This window comes from Monodelphis domestica, chromosome 4, assembly GCF_027887165.1.
Source record: "Monodelphis domestica isolate mMonDom1 chromosome 4, mMonDom1.pri, whole genome shotgun sequence".
Classification (NCBI taxonomy): domain Eukaryota; kingdom Metazoa; phylum Chordata; class Mammalia; order Didelphimorphia; family Didelphidae; genus Monodelphis; species Monodelphis domestica.
Genome location: NC_077230.1, coordinates 64777908 through 64795151, shown reverse-complemented (window position 1 = coordinate 64795151; position 17244 = coordinate 64777908). Strand labels below are relative to the sequence as shown.

Here is a 17244-nt window from a genome sequence, read left to right as displayed (position 1 = left end):
ACATATACCACAATTTGTTCAGCCATTCCCTGATTGAAGGGTTTGCCTCATTTTACAATTTTTGCCACCACAAAGAGCACAGCTATGAATATTCTTTTACATGTCTTTTTCCTTATTCTTTCTTTGGGGTACAAATCCAGCAGTGCTATGGCTAAATCAAAGGCAGACAGTCTTTTAGCGCCCTTTGGACATAGTTCGAAATTGCCCTCCAGAATGGCTGGATCAATTCACAACTCTACCAGCAATGCATTAATGTCCCAACTTTGCCACATCCCCTCTAGCATTTATTACTTTTCTTTGCTGTCATGTTAGCCAATCTGCTAGGTGTGAGGTGATACTTTACAGTTTTTGTTTTTTTTATTTGCATTTCTCTGATTATAAGAAATTAAGAACACTTTTTTATGTGCTTATTAATGGTTTTGATTTCTTTAACTTAAAATCGCCTATTCATGTCCCTTGCCCATTTATCAATTGGAGAATGGCTTGATTTTTTTTTGTACAATTGATTTAGCTCTTTATAAATTTGAGTAATTAAACCTTTGTCAGAGGTTTTTGTTATGAAGATTGTTTCCCAATTTGTTGCTTCCCATCTAATTTTGGTTGTATTGGGTTTTTTTGTATAAAAACTTTTTAATTTAATGTAATCAAAATTATTTATTTTGCATTTTGTGATTTCTTTCTAACTCTTGCTTGGTCTTAAAATCTTTCTTTTCCCAAAGATCTGACATGGATACTATTCTGTGTTCACCTAATTTACTTATAGTTTCCTTCTTTATATTCAGGTAATTCACCCATTCTGAGTTTATCTTGGTGTAGGGTGTGAAATGTTGATCCAACCCTAATCTCTCCCATACTGTCTTCTTTTCCCAGCAGTTTTTATCAAATAGTGGATTTTTATCCCAAAAGCTGGGATCTTTGGGTTTAATCATAGACTGTCTTGCAGAGGTCGCTTGCCCCAAGTCTATTCCACTTATCCTCCTTTCTGTCTCTTAGCCAGTACCATATTGTTTTGATGACCATGCTTTTTAGAATAGTTTGAGATCTGGTACTTCATAGCCCCCTTCCTTCACATTTTTTTTTCACGATTTCCCTGGATATCCTTGATCTTTTGTTCTTCCAAATGAACTTTGTTATGTTTTTTTTTCTTTTTCTGGTTCAGTAAATGGTCATTTTTATTATGTTAGCTTGTCCTACCCTTGAGCAGTTGAGGTTTTTCCAGTTGTTTAGATCTAGTTTTAATTGTGTGGAAAGCGTAGTTGTGTTCATATATTTCCCATGTTTGCCTCGGCACATAGATTCCTAAGTATTTTATATGTCTAGGATGATTTTAAATGGAATTTCTCTTTCCAGTTCTTGCTGCTGAGATGGGTTGGTGATATATAGAAATGCTGATGACTTATGTGGGTTTATTTTGTATCCTGCAACTTTGTTAAAGTTGTTGATGATTTCCACTAGCTTTTTAGTTGATTCTCTAGGATTCTTTAAGTAGACCATCATATCACCCACAAAGAGTGATATGATAGCTTGGTCTCCTCATTACCAATTTTAATACCTTCAATTTCTTTTTCTTCTCTAATTGCTACTGATAGTGTTTCTAGTACAATGTTAAATAATAGAGGTGATAATGGGCATCCTTGTTTCACTCCTGATCTTATTGGGAATGCATCTAGTTTATCCCCATTGCAGATGATATTTGCTGGTGGTTTTTAGATATATACTGTTTATTATTTTTAGGAAAGACCCTTCTATTCCTATACTTTCTAGTGTTTTCAATAGGAATAAGTGTTGTATTTTGACAAAGACTTTCTGCATCTATTGAGATAATTATGTGATTTTTGTCAGTTTGCTTGTTGATTTGGTTAATTATGTGGATGGTTTTCCTAATATTGAACCACCCTTGCATTCCTGGTATAAATCCCACCTGATTATAGTGAATAACCCTCATGATCACTTGCTGGAGCCTTTTTGCTAGTATTCTATTTAAGATTTTTGCATCTATGTTCATTAAGGAGACTGGTTTATAGTTTTCTTTCTCTGTGTTCGATCTGCCTGGCTTGGGAATCAGTACCATATTTGTGTCATTAAAGGAATTTGGTATAACTCTTTCTTTGCTTATTATGTCAAATAATTTGTATTGTATAGGGATTAGTTGTTCTTTCAGTGTTTGATAGAATTAATTTGTGAATCCATTAGGCCCTGGGGATTTGTTCTTAGGGAGTTCTTTGATGGCTTGTTCAATTTCTTTTTATGATATGGAATTATTTAAGAATTATATTTCTTCTGTTAATCTAGGCAGTTTATATTTTTCTAAATATTCACCCATATCACCTAGATTACCATATTTGTTACCATTGAGTATAACTCATTCATGTTATGGAAGTGAAAATCAAGCTCCATTCATTTTTGGTAGAGCTAGTAGAACCTAGATCATGTGATTCCCAGTTAAATATTCTAATACATCATATTGTCTTTTATTTATTTAATTTATTGACTCTTAATTTTTTACAATAAAATTTTTGTTTTACTCACTTTCTCCATATAATATTGGCTGTTTATGATATTTATGATTGCTATTCTTATGGACAAGACAAGATTATCATATTCTTGTCATATTCTCATTAGATTGTCTTCTCCAACCTTCTGCTCTCACTTTCTTGGTTCATTATGCTCTGTCTATTTGAATACGTGTGCTAGAACTCCTCCCTGAAAAGTTTTCCAGTAGAATTTCTTTAATTTCATAGGCTAGGGATCAAACCCCTTTGTATAGATTACTTGTATCCTTGCTAGTTATAACCATTTATTTAAATAATTCTACTAACAACTAATTAAATAGATAACAAATTATCTGTTTTCTCCCTATAGCTCTAGAACTGAATAACTTGTCTATGTTATCTACAAGTCATTAATTTTTTTAGTTTATTAATTTTCATATTCAGTATTTTAATATTTATGTAAATGTCTAAGTTACTCATTTAGATATTCAGTTACATGTTTCTTGTCTTTATTTCCTGGGCTAGTTTCCCCCCCTCATAGATTGTAGGCTCAATAAGGACAAGAATCATGTCTTTGATACCATTTTTTTAAACTATTTGTATCTTCTAGCACAGAACTGATCATAAATAGGAGATACTAAGTAAATGCTTGATGAATTGAGTTTCATTAAAGTCTATTTAAGTTAACAATTTTATTTTCTTCATTGAGATAGATTGTTCCGATAGTTTCCTTTTACTATGATACTTTAAATCTATGATATGATCAATATATTAATTCCTTCCACTGGTGCAATGCACAACCCATTGCTTTGTCATTCTAAATATTTTTGTGCATGTTCTTCCATAAATCTTTCTTAGAGGATCTACTCAATGCAAATGGGGTATTTTCTCAATCATTTAGCAATTTTTTCATCGTCAGCATAGCACTCAGACATACAACAAAGTTGTTTTCCTCTCTTCAAGACCATGTTTGTCCTTGATAACTCAATTAGTATTTAATTACTTCAACACTGTGTTTTCAATTATTGTGGGTTCTTTCTTCTTTGAAATAAATTGAACTCACCCATGTGTTTATATTTTTTGCCTATTTCCTCCCTTAAATCTTTCATAGAAGATCTATTCAGTGCATGTGGACCTTAATGTAGGAGTTAATGAATTCTTTAGGTAGCATCGTAACATTTTTCTATTCATTTTGTTATCCCTTCTTACTATATGATCAGCCTGATTCCTTTTTTGACCATACGTTTCCTGCATGGTATCTCTTATACCATTTCTTAACACACAGGTTATTGTTAAGAATGTATGACAGTCATGTATATTTCCATTAGTCCTTGAATATCCTACAGTTTTGATTTTTTCTTTATTATGATAGTGTTTCATAATTAGCAGTAAGGAAATAACAGAGTGGCAGAGGTTATTTCTTCTTGAGGTTATCAGTGCAGATGAGCTTACAAGTGGAACTTAGGATATTCAACACTTTTTACCTGGTTTTCAAGATTCATTCTTTGAGGATCTTACATTGTAAAATACAAAAGAAAACACATTGTAGGACTGGTTATTTATCAAAGAAGAGCTTTTAGTGGTGTGATCATTTTAGATCCAAGGCAAAAATGGGTGAAATGGGAGAGTGGTAAATGTGAGAGAGATATGATTGTTTGCCATTCCTAACTTAGGCTTATTTTTTGGTAAGAGTTCATTTCCTACTGTTGGATACATTGACATTAAGGATCATTAAGGTAGCACAAATGGTTTTGCTAGTACTTAGATCTTTAACCTGAGATTCTATCTATTTTACCTTTAAGCCTTAGTATATAAACACAGGGAATTATTCTTCATTAAATCATTAAATACTTTGGTATGAGATTTTGCTAATATATAGCATCATGCTCTGTTGTGTAACTCATTCTACTTTATTTTTTAAAATGTCTCATTCTCTTATGGTTTGTCAGTCAATGGTTTCATCTTTTAATTCAGTCAGTTTCATTTTTTTCACCTGGCATTTATTTCTATTCTTCTTATCTTCCTCCTCTTGTTATGGTCAGCATTCTCTATTTGCAATGAAAAATTTGCCTTTCCATTACAAGCATGTTTTGTTTTTTTCCCCACATTTTTAATGCCACCATCATGTCTTTAGATGTTATATGATAGAAATCTTTGTGGAAGAGAGAAATGCATTTCTGAGTGTATCTCCATTACCATGACACAATTCAGTGTTGTGTTTATAAACATAATATGGTTTAAAAAAATTTATAGTTTATCTATATATATCTATATCTATTAAATTATATTTTATATAAATATAGGTATTAAACTATATCTATATATAGTTTAAACTAAATATAGTTTATAGTTATAGTAATATGTATTTAAATAAATGCAATATATAGCTGTATTATCATCCAAATGGGTTGCTTTCCTGGAAAAAAAAAGCTGCCTTACTATTTTTATAATTGGAAGATGATATAGATTTTCACAAGAAATCATACAACCATATGTGTTCTGGAGCTGTCAAGATTCACGAGATAATTGGGGCTGGATACTGTTTAGTGTGTCAGTGGAGGTCTTCAAGAAAAGTCTGGGATACTGCCAGAAGTAGTGCTAGTAATTTGTTAGATTACATTACTCCTTCTGACTTCACACACATTCAGTTTAAAAGAAGATTTCCTACTGATACTCTGTGTCTGGCGGACATAAAGGAAATCCAAACTACTTGATATGGAAAATATGTTTGAGAGTTATTCCCCTACTAGTTTTTACCAGCACCCTTACTTGAGGAAATTAACATTGTCCCCATTTGCATTTTAGAAATTTTATTTATGTTATTTACTTCTTTATATGCTTTTAGTGTAGATAAATTATTCAGAAATCTATTACATGTTTCCCTGCTTTAGTACATATATAAGAAATATAATTTGACCATTTCTGTATGTTCAGAATCATCATTAATTATTATACTGGGCAGATAGTAATGCCCCAGGTATTTAATGTTTAGAACATTGCTTGTCTCTATACTAATGCTTTAGAGTTGATGATTCTGCTGCCTCTGCATTGTTTACCCCACTCTACTGTCCTAACCATCTCCTTTTTCCTGAAATAGTGGGATCTAGAAGAAAGAACTGTTCAGCACCCACCTTTTACACTTATAACCTTTGAGACAAAAAAAAACAAAACCCAAACCAAGTATTTAACATGTATGCCTTTGTTCCCTCATTTGTAATATGAGGGTAATAGCTATATTACCTTCCTCTCCATGCTTTTAGGAGTAAAGCATTTTGTAAACCTTAAATGGCTATATAAGTGTGAATTATTATGATAACTAAGGAAGTATTCCATATGACAGGGGGGAAGAACCAACTAAAGTTTTTAACTTCAAATACTTTTGCACTTTTTCACATCATACTACATGAAGCAAAGCCATTTCTTAGCAGAATGAAATAAGTACTCCTCCCTTATCTCCTGTCCTACATTATGTATGCTCTGTCCTCATTGGATTGCTTACTGGTTCTTCTCTCTTGACTCTCCACCTCCCTATATCTTTGCTCATGCTTTTCCCTCTTGTCTAGATTGAGCCAGTTCCTCTCTTATTCTCCACTCTCATTTATATCTTTTGAAATTCCTTTCTTCTTTCAGACTGTGACACTTTCCCTGATCCCATCTTCCTTCATCCCCTCCCAGTTTGAAATGCTTTCATTTTGCCCACCAAGAAGAAATTATTTGTTCAGGTAAGAGTTGGATTAAATGATCTCTGAGTTCCCTTCCAACTCTGAAATAATGATTTTGTGATACTCCTTTAAACATTTCATAGCATTTTGTTTGGACTTCTCTCTTGCACTTGTGATGCTACTTCTGGTCAAAGTCTGATCACTAAATAAATTACATTACAGAGTATAGAAAATACACTTTCTACTAAAAGTCATTTAGCATAAGGTGACTGTCTTAGTATTACATGATGAAGGTGGCCTATGGTAAAGATAATTAAAAATAATTGATCATAGAAGTAATTCATATTTGTTTTGAATATACCACTTGTACCTACCCAATAATGTCCTTTTGGATTAAAATTTATTTTGAGAAAGTTTCCATTATTTTCAGTGGTTAGTTTTCTTGAATAAAGATGATAACCACATCTCTCTAAGGAATAATCCTGGGGTCATTATTATAAAATGTGTATCTAACCTATTCAAATACGAAAGTACTTTTGAGCTAATAAGAAAAATGAAGTTAACAACTATTGCCTAAGAGAAATCTTAATTCCATGATTTTTATGATTCTCTTCAGTTGCTAATAAGATATGATTTTATATTCTCTCTTATAATAGCCTTCATAGCAAAAATACTGTTAAGTCTTCACTAAAGTTTAGTCATTTCCATCATAAAAGAACTTTTCAAAATAAAAGAAATACTCATTAAAGCATTGATAAAGATGATTCAAATTTAAATTAATCTCAAATTATTGTTAATAATTGTATGTATGTGATCTCTAGTATCCCTTGTAGCTGTAATATTTTGATACTTCACTATATAATAAATTTAGCTAGCATTTCTTAAGCACCTCTTATGTGCCAGGCACTATTCTAAGCTCCCCCTGTATAGTTAGTTTCAGATCCATCTATCTAGTTTATATGAACTCTAGGAAGCATTGGTGTTGTATTATAGTGAAAATAGTAGTGGATGTAGAATGTATTATCCTGACACTTTTTACTGTAATTGGACAAATAACTTGAATTCTCTCACCTCAGTTTTCTCTTTTGTAAAATTAAATGTTTGTTATTTATTACATGAATACCAGTCAGATAGTACTGAAGTTTTTCTTTGTTTTATCAGATGCTTTGAATTAATGTTCCTTCATGAAAGTCTCATGAAATAGATTAATTCCATTTGCTATTTATAAGCTTGTCTATAGCTATACTTTATGTTTAAAAGCTATTTATGAGTTCTATTACAAAATCTCTCCACCTCCCCAAATATAGTGAACAAACTTTATTAAAGACATTTCAGATATGATTGTCTTAATATAGCATGCTGCAAGGGACTTTCCCTGACATTTATAATTGGTTTTTGTTAGCATCTAATTTAAAAGTTGAGTACAATACATTGATATATTTTAGAATTTCACAAATTTTAGTCCATATCAGTAAACTACTTAACTACCACAAACAGTCAGTATCCCAAGTAATATTGTTACTTTTCTTAAGCTGAAGTCTAAAGTGTATATATATATATATATATATATATATATATATATATATATATATATTTATTTATTTATTTATGCAATTGAGGCTCTTTGCTAGTTTTGCCCCATAACTGTTATGTGGCTTTGGGCAAGTTCTTTTCCCTCTCTAAATCTGCTTCTTTGTATGTTAAATGAGGAATTATTACATATTTATGACGAAAGTACTTTGTAAATCTTGAAGTGGGCTTGGGACAAGTATTCTGGAACTATGACTTTTTTGAGGTGAGGGGTTGGGAGCTCCCAGTATAGAAACTCTATAACCAGTCAGGCAGATCATCAAAGTCAAATACTTTATGGTTTTATTGAGTACCTCATGATCACGTAGTAAAGTGGTTGACAGAGCCAGGACTTCACTCCTTAAGACTAACCCTGTATCCACTATGACATGAACTCTCTTAACCATTACACTCATGTAATGGTTCTTTACCTAATATTTCTTCATTATGTATTTGAAAATTTTGTACAGGCAAATGATCAAGATAGTTCACCATCAAAAACTTTATGATCTAATAGGGGATTTAAGACATGCACATACATATCTATAGCATAATATAGAATATAACATAACAGTGAGATACAAATTCTAGGTATGTACTTACTAAATGTTTCATGAATGAATTGAATGACAGTTGTTCAGCAGGAAGTATATACATTCAGTTGCAGGAATCAGTGAAAGCTTCCTAGAAGAGGTAGCATTTGGTTTTGACTCTAAAGAACAGGTAAGAATTGGATTAAATGAGATTCGTGACCGTAAGGAATTGAGGATTTTGTTGAGTCTGTGAGCCTAAATGATTGGAAGGGTAGTAATGCTCTTGCCCCTGTAAGTAAGGTGATTTAAAAAACTTTTTTTTCAGAGGGGAGATTTCTGTTTATAACACGTTGGTTTCAAAATGTCTATGGAACACCTATTTCTTAATTTCTGATGAGTAGTTCATGATGGTGGGACTGGACCTCAAGAGAGATATTAATTCTTGGAAGTCATTTATATTGAGTTGATAATTTAACCCACAAGAACTGTTGAGGCTACCAAGTGAAAAGATGTAGACAGAAAAGCTTTTGTGTATACCTTAAGGCCTAACATGAATGAATATCCAGCAAAAAAGGTGGAAAAAGAGAAATAAACCTAAAACTTATAGCGGAAAGTTTTCAGGATGAGTGAACAGTGTCAAATGCTACTGAGAAATGTCCAGAAAGGGTAAGAACCAAGAAATAGCTGTTAGTTTTGTCATTGGTAACCATAGATAGCCCTTCCAAAGAAAGATTAGAAACAAGATTACAAATCCCAAACTTTTCTCTCTTGTTAGTATTGGCACCATCTTTATAGCTTCTGAAACTCTCCCAGAGGCTATTGATTTCTTATCAGAACAAGGTATAATTAAAAAAAACAGCCAGCATTTATAAAATGCCTTTTAAAAAAATCTGTACACAGCCTTGGGGGAAATATAAACTTTAGATAAGGTACAAGTTCTTGAAAGAACATACAGTGTGAATGCAAAGCACTCCTAAAATATACATTACTTAAATGCACTAGAAGGATGCATAGTACTATGAGAAATCCATGGATGGCAATTTTCATTTACGACAGCCTTGTATTAGTAATGGTGCTAAATGCTTTAGAAATATTATCTCATTTGATCTTCATAATATTTCTGAGTGGTAGGCACAATTATATCCTCATTTTATAGTTGAGGAAACTGATAGACAAGGGGTTAAGTTACTTGTCCAAAGTCACATAGCTAATAAGTATCTGATGACAAATTTGAATTCACATCTTCCTGAATCCAGATCCTACTCTATCCATTGCATCACCTCATTGCTTCTTTGATATCCTTATAGGCATTGGGGAAAATTAAGATGTAGAAGTTTAGCATACTTGTGAGGGCATCATTGAAGTGTGTGATCTTGGGAGTTCATATAAATAGTCAGATTTAGCCAGGAAAATACTAATTAGTTGATTAATTAGTTGAAATTTCTATATCATTCAGAGCAAAAGAAGTTTCTTGGTTGTGAATCTGGAATTTAATCTTGGATGTGAATTGGCAGAAAGAAGTTGGATCACCCCATTTCTTTATGATTCTTCAACATGAAATATATTTGAATAGATGTTATGTATGGATTTCCCTTTAAAAGGGCAATGAATAAATAATTATATTTTTTAATTTAAAACAAATTCAAATCTATAATAAATTAATGTTTCCCTTTCTTTTTTCTCCTATTATTCTTACTTTTTCTTTCCTAAAAATATTTTTCTATTACTAAATTGGTAAATATATATGATTTTCCAAAACAACTTGTAATATCTTCAAAAAGTCTTGATAAATCATTTAAAGGCACAAGTATTTATTAATAAGAGTAATGATAATGATAGTAATAACTAGCATTTGCATAACACTTTAAGGATTATAAAGTGATTTTTAAAGTGGTTCTTTTGCATTCACTACTGGGGAAATTAAGTGATATTTTATCCCAGTTTTTAAACTGAGGAAACTGAGGCAAAATTAAATGTTTTTTCAGCCACGTAAGTAGTTAGTCTCAGAGGCCAGCTTTAAACTCAGATCTTCTGTGTCTAGGTCCAGGGCTGTATCCAATTTATACCACCAGTTGCTTCTTAGGTCTTGTTTAATTGTAAATTTTTGTTTGCTTGCCCTCTATCTCTCCCCTCTCCCTCCACATTAGTTTAGCAAATAAGGAAAGGGAAGAGAATAATTTAAAACCATCAATTCTTTTGACTTTATTGTAGGATTTTATTTCAAAACTGTCTATTAAAGATGTTTATTTTTAAGTTATCACAGAATATGATTTTCACAACCAGTTAATAGTAGTGGAGAATTTTATTACTCTAGTGATATAATTGTTGGTATGAATAGCTACAGATTTTGTACAAACAACTTGCATGAGTGTCTAAGGCAGTATTTGATTATTTATCCTTTTCTTGAAAATTTAATTGTAGAGTATAAAGAATCTGAACAAAAATAAGCTACAGACAATGAATTTCATTGATGCAATAAGTAAAGCCTATTTTCTCTTTCCCAAACAAGTACGCCCTCCATAAAATTACTATTTTAAATCCACTTCCAGCTATTGTAATATTTCAAATTGAATTAGTGCTTCAGAGAACAGTACATAATAACTTCTGTGAACACTATGAATTGTGCTAAGTATAAGGCCTGGTTCCAATTATGTATACAAAGCTTCAAGGGGCCTGCTTGTCTTAGAGTTAAGTATTCCTAGCAGATTATAACGTTTTCTTGGAACTCTGGCCCCCAAATTTTCGTAGTTGGCCCTTGTGTTATACTAATAATCAATCCCACAAATTAAATCCAGCCCATTATTTAGAATATGAGGAATTTAGTATTGTTACTTGAATTCAAATTGGTAAATGGTCAATTCTAAACTAGCAGTTAATTTCTAATGAAATTAGAAATCAGGAGAGTTGGTTCATCCTAGTAGATAACTTAGAATCCTTTAGTTTATTTTCTTAGTTCTAAAAGGAAGGTGTTGAATTTGATGATTGACTATGATCTCAAAGGTCCTTTCCATACTTGGCATTATATTGCCTCTCACTGAATATTTTTATAATGAATATGTTACACATAACCAGATTTCCAATCTGCAAAGATTGGTAAATCAGCAAGGAAAAAGAAGAATTTTGAACACAGAAGGATAAGCAGATGTCAACAGTCCCCATTAGAACTTAGTACCATTAGACAGCCAAGCTGTTCCCTGCATGCCTTTGACAGGTTCAGGGAAATCTAAAAAGGAAAGTACTGGAAGGAAAGGGGAATCATAGACGGTACAGGGAAATGAGTACATGAAAATAGAATAGGAATGAAAGGTATATTTGGCAAAGAGTACTCAAGTTCTGAAAAGTACCATTCCAATTAAAAAGTACTTTTCTGAGGAAAATTGAAATATAGTCCTTTTGATAATTTTATTGATAAAAATATAGCATTCTTTTAATAGATACAGCGTGAATTAAACCATGTTTCTTTTCTGCCTTTATTGATGAACTGATACATTAAAAATCCATTGAAATTATATCAGAATACTCATAAAAGTAATTCTGTCCCTTATCCTCAATTCTAATACTTAACATTTGTTAAGAATTGTTCTTCTAAACAGATTGCCATTAGATGCTGATTGCAGTCCCTCTTTTTAAGCTTGTGACTTTGTCACAAGACAAAATTGCTTCAAAATTATTCTTTGTTCTATAAATTCTCTCTCAGAGATTTTGCTGAAAGAAAAACAACAAAGTGCTGTTACTAGGGAGAAAAGCTTTAGTTTGTCTCAATAAGGTGTGCTCTCCATCATGGTAGTTTACCTGCCTTACAATAAATGACTTTACTACCCTAAGAATCCCTTCACCTTGCTTCATGAAAACTTCTGACTTAATGGATACCAAGATTCCTTTTACATCAAAGTTATAGCTCAAGCAGGTTTATTTTATTTTTTGCCTATCATTTTATTCACCTTTTCAAGTAAGAATCATCAGCAGCCTTAAAACATTAATTTCACTAAAAGCATAATCTCTTAGGCAATTTTCTAAGCCTCTAAGTTGTAGAATTGTTGCCAATCTGCACTGGTAGGGAGTACTCATTGTGTTCCAATTAATTCTTCTTTTAAAACAGCTTGGTGCCCATGATTGGACACAGGGACTTAACAATACAGCATATAATGAAATATTTGAAACTTATATCTAGTACTATTTTCTGAGGAATGATCTCAGTGCTTTTGTTCAACATCTAGAACTTTTAAATGAAAGGCTTTGGTTGAAAAACAAGTATATAGTATAACTAAGAACATATATACATACAAATTCCTCTACACTCTGTTTCAGATTTTTAAATTGAAACTATGTTGATATGAAAATTGAGTCCTTTTAAACACTGTGAAAAGTAGAATTATATTGTCCACAGGTAGCCTCAATTGTCTAATTAGAGAAGAATTGGCTTTTTATACTATACTTAAATAGCTTTATAAAAATCACTGTATGATATTAGGAATGTATCTCAAAAGAGAGCAAGAAAAAGAACCCACCTATACAAAAGCATTTATAACTTTTTGTTGTTGTCATTGATAGCAAAGAATCATGAATTAGAGAATGACTGATCAGGTTTTGTAGTGTGATTGAGATGGAATATGTTGTAGGAAATGACCCAAATTTCAAAAAAATTTGGAAAGACGAGCTCATGCAAAGTTAAATAAGCTGAATCGGGAGAATGTTGTGTACAGTAACTGCAATGTTGTAATAATAAAACCAATAAAAAGTCTTGAGATTTGAAGATATTTAATCTTTACTAGAGAGCAAAGATTATTATTTTTTTTTTGCTTAAAGAACAGTACCAGGCAGACTTTAATATTTTCAGAAACATATATGTATATGTGTGTGCCTATATCTATATCTATCTGTGCACATATATGTGTAGATATACACATCTACACATACACCCTTATTATCCATGACTCAAAGATCCTTATAGGAGACAAGTGGTCCAAAGGAAAACAGATATTCAATGAAATTAAAATGTATGGAATTTTAGTCTCTTTTTAAGTGTATGATTCTCAAGGAAGACTTTACTAGTGCCACGCCTTAAGGATCAGTTATTTTTCTAAAATATATGACTAAAAATTAAGAAAAATAAGTGACATTTCCCAGCAGGTTATACAGTTTACTTGAGGGGCATTGATCTTCTTTCTTGGATTTTTTGGTAAGCCTCTCATGAAATTCTTCTCTAATATCTTTTCATAGACTAAAAATGACCCTTTTTTTCTTCCCATGTTGGTCATTAGAGTTTAAAACTCTTACAAGCCACATCAGAAATTTCTTTAAGTAGACATAATATTTCTCTTTCTTGAGGACCAGGTTACCTAAGTAAGATATGTTTCGGAAAGCAATATTTCCAAGTTATCTGTATGGTGTATCTTTTTAAGGATATACTGCAAGTCTGTATATTAAGATGGAGAAATACCAGTATTGATAAAATTATCCTTAAAAAGTTATCCTTAAAGCATTTTTTTAGCTAACCTTATCTTCTATCTCTTTTGCTACACCTTCCTTACTTATATAGTTTGTATCTCAAGATATAATGGAAACTTGTAACAATATATTCTTTTTGTTGTTGCTGCCATATATATTGTATATAGAATATGTAATAAAACAATAATATAGTGTATATAACTTATTATAAATATGTTATATAAATATGCTTATTTAAGAGAAACAAACTCACATTAACTATATTTAAAATCTCTCATTCTTTTTTTCCTTTCCCTCTCACCCATTCCCTATCACCAAGAAAGCATATAATATGATATAGATTGTACATATGTAAGACATATTTTCCTATTCATTGTATTGTGAAACAAGACACATATTGCTCACATTAGAGAAAAATTCATGAAGGAAATAAAGTAAAGGATGTGTTGCGATCTATATTCAGACTCTACCTGTTCCTTCTCTGGTGGTGGACATCCTTTTTCATCATGAGTCCCTTAGCTTTGTACTCAGTCCTTATCTTGTTAAGAATAAAGTTAATCACAGTTGATCATCATATATTATTGTTGTACTGTGCATAACATTCTGCTAGTTCTGTTCACTTGACATTGCATTACTTTACATAAATATTTCCCCATGTTTTGATAATCATCTTGTTTGTCATTTCTTATGGAGAAAGTATAAATCAGATCTTCCCTAAAAGAAATAATATACAACTTCTTCAGACAATCTCGGATAGATATCTCTTCAGATTGTATACAGTTCTTTGCCACCATAAAAAGAGCAACTATAAATATTTTAGAACATGTTGTTTCTTTTCATTTTTTCCTTGGTCATTTTAGGAAATAAACCTAATAGTGGTATCACTGGATCAAAAGTTATGCACAATTTTATAACTCATTTAGATTCCTGATTGCTTTCTCAAATGGTTGGATCAGTTCACAATTCCACCAACAATGTATTAGTATCTTTATTCACATCCCTTCCAACATTTGTCATTTTGCCTTTTTACCATTTAGGCAATCTGTTATTTGTGAGATAATTTGCATTTCTCTAATTAATATTGGTTTAAAGAGTTTTTTTCATATAGTTCTATATAGCTTTGATTTCTTCATCCCAAAGCTCTGTGTTCATATCTTTTGACCATTTATCAATTGGTGAATGGCTCATAGCCTTATAAATTTGATAAAGTTCTCATGTGTTTATATGAGACTTTTACTTGAGAAACTATATCTAACTTACTGGTTTCTTTCCAATCTTGGCTACATTAATTTTATTTGTATAAAACCTTTTTGATTTAACATATTCAGAATTATCCATTTTTCATTTTGTACTGCTTTCTCTTATTTATGCATCTATTATCCACAGATATGGATGATCTGTTCCCTGTTTTTATGATTTGTTTATATCTCCTTTTATACTTAGGTCATGCGTCCATTTTGTTTTTATCTTGGTAATGGTACAAGATATTGTTCTGTATCTGGTTTCTGCCAAACTGCTTTCCAACAATTTTTACCAATGGTGAATTCCTCTTCCAAAAACTTGAATCTTTATGATAGACACAAGATTGTTATAATCTTTTACAGCTGTGTTATATTTCTGTTTTGCTCCACTATCCTTACTTTTTTATTTCTTAACCAATACCAGATCATTTTGATAATTACTGCTTTAGAATATAGTTTGAGATCTGTTACTGCTAGACCTTTTTTAATATTTTGTTTCACTTTTTCATTTGATATATGTTCTTTAAATATTAGTGCCTTTGAGGACTAGTGTGATGACACCACTATCTAATCAAAAGGAATTAAGTGCCATTAAGAGAGCAGCATGTCTGTTCCCAGGATTACTTGTCTTCTTTAGGTACCAAAAATTAAACACTTCTCTTTTTTTCCCCTTACCAGTGCAATGAAAGGCAGAATTCACCAGTGACATCACCTGGATCTTCTCCTCTTGCACAGAGACGAAAGCCACTTCCAGATCCTCTTCAGATACCACATCTGAGCCTTCCACCAGTACCTCCTCGCCTGGATCTAATTCAGAAAGGTGTAGTTCGTTCTCCATGTGGGAGCCCAACTGGTTCACCAAAGGTAAATAAATTCTTGCTAAAAAGTTTTTTTAACAATTGCTTTTTGTGGTAAGAAGTTTTAAGTTAAAAACTTCTTCTATATACTATCTTCCTTAGTTTTTATTAGGTAACAAGTTTTGTTTCCTAATATAATTTTGAATTTTGATAAGCCATTGTGCTTCATTTTCTGAAGAAAAGAAATCCCACAATCATCTTTTGATTAAAAAAAAAATGTCACCACGACTGAAATTATTCTTTAAAATGAACTGAAAGGGGTGGCTAGATGGCTTAGTGGATCCAGGCCTATAGAGATAGAGATAGAGATAGAGATAGAGATAGAGATAGAGATAGAGATAGAGATAGAGATAGAGATAGATAGGAAGTCCTAGATTCAAATCTGGCCTCAGACCTTTCCTAGTTCTAGCTCTGAGACTCTCTGCATGTCACTTAACTCCCATCTCCTAGCCCTTGAAGCTCTTTTGCTTTAGAACAAATAAACAGTGTTGATTCTAAGACTGAAGATAAGGGTTATTTTTTAAAATGAATTTTAAATTTTAATCATTTTATTTATTATTTATTTATTTTATTTTATTTATTTCATTTTATTAATTTTATTTATTATTTACTTATATTTTTATTTATTATTTCATTATTATTTATTATTAAATTTAAATTTAAAAGGATATTATATACATAAAAGTAAATTACATGCTGTTATCCAAAAAGATTTTACACTAAAGATAGGACATTGTGTCATGATAAGGGCAATTGTGGTGCAGCATATTTTCATAAGAGCTTAAAGCATAACAGATTGTGTTTCAAGGTGATTTTAAAAAGTACTTTATATGTAGCTTTTTATTTGAAATTAATCAAAAGAATTATTTATGTTTTATATACATGTATATACAATGGTAGTTGTACATATTTTTTACATTAAATTCATGTCACTTAAAACAAATTTGATTACATTATGAAATATTTTACTTCAACTTAGTAATAAGAATATCATTTTGTTTTTTATGAAGCAGTCTTTGCAAACAAAAATTTAAATAATATATGCAAGTTTAAAACGGGTTACAGGCATCAATTCTAACATTATTTCATTTTTTCTTGATAGTTAGCTTTCTTTTTAGATAACATTAAAAGTCATTAATGATATTTTGCCACATATGCACACAAAAAAGATTTATTTTTTCTTCTGGTGACTTCTTATATTTAAAATATGTTATCTTCTGGATAAGATCAACACAGTATAATTAAAGATCACTCACAGGTATGAGGACTCATTTAGTAGAATATATCATGTTTCTACAAAGAAAATCAGACTGATTTTCTTCTTGGAAATGCATATAAAATTCCTTGTATGGTTTGAAAAAACATGTTTTAAAGCATGCATATATATATATATATATATATATATATATATATATATATATATATATATATATATATATATA

General features: G+C 31.2%; 1 protein-coding gene across 5 annotated transcripts in view; it reads left to right on the top strand.

Annotated features, from left to right (window-relative positions):
* Nucleotides 1–17244, top strand: part of CBLB (Cbl proto-oncogene B) — a 219270-nt gene that overhangs the window by 147254 nt on the left and 54772 nt on the right. For all 5 annotated transcript variants that reach the window (XM_007493530.3, XM_007493531.3, XM_007493529.3 and 2 more), the window contains exon 11: nt 15624–15809. In XM_007493530.3, the coding sequence (XP_007493592.1) occupies nt 15624–15809 (186 nt within the window). The remainder of the gene's footprint in view (nt 1–15623; nt 15810–17244) is intronic.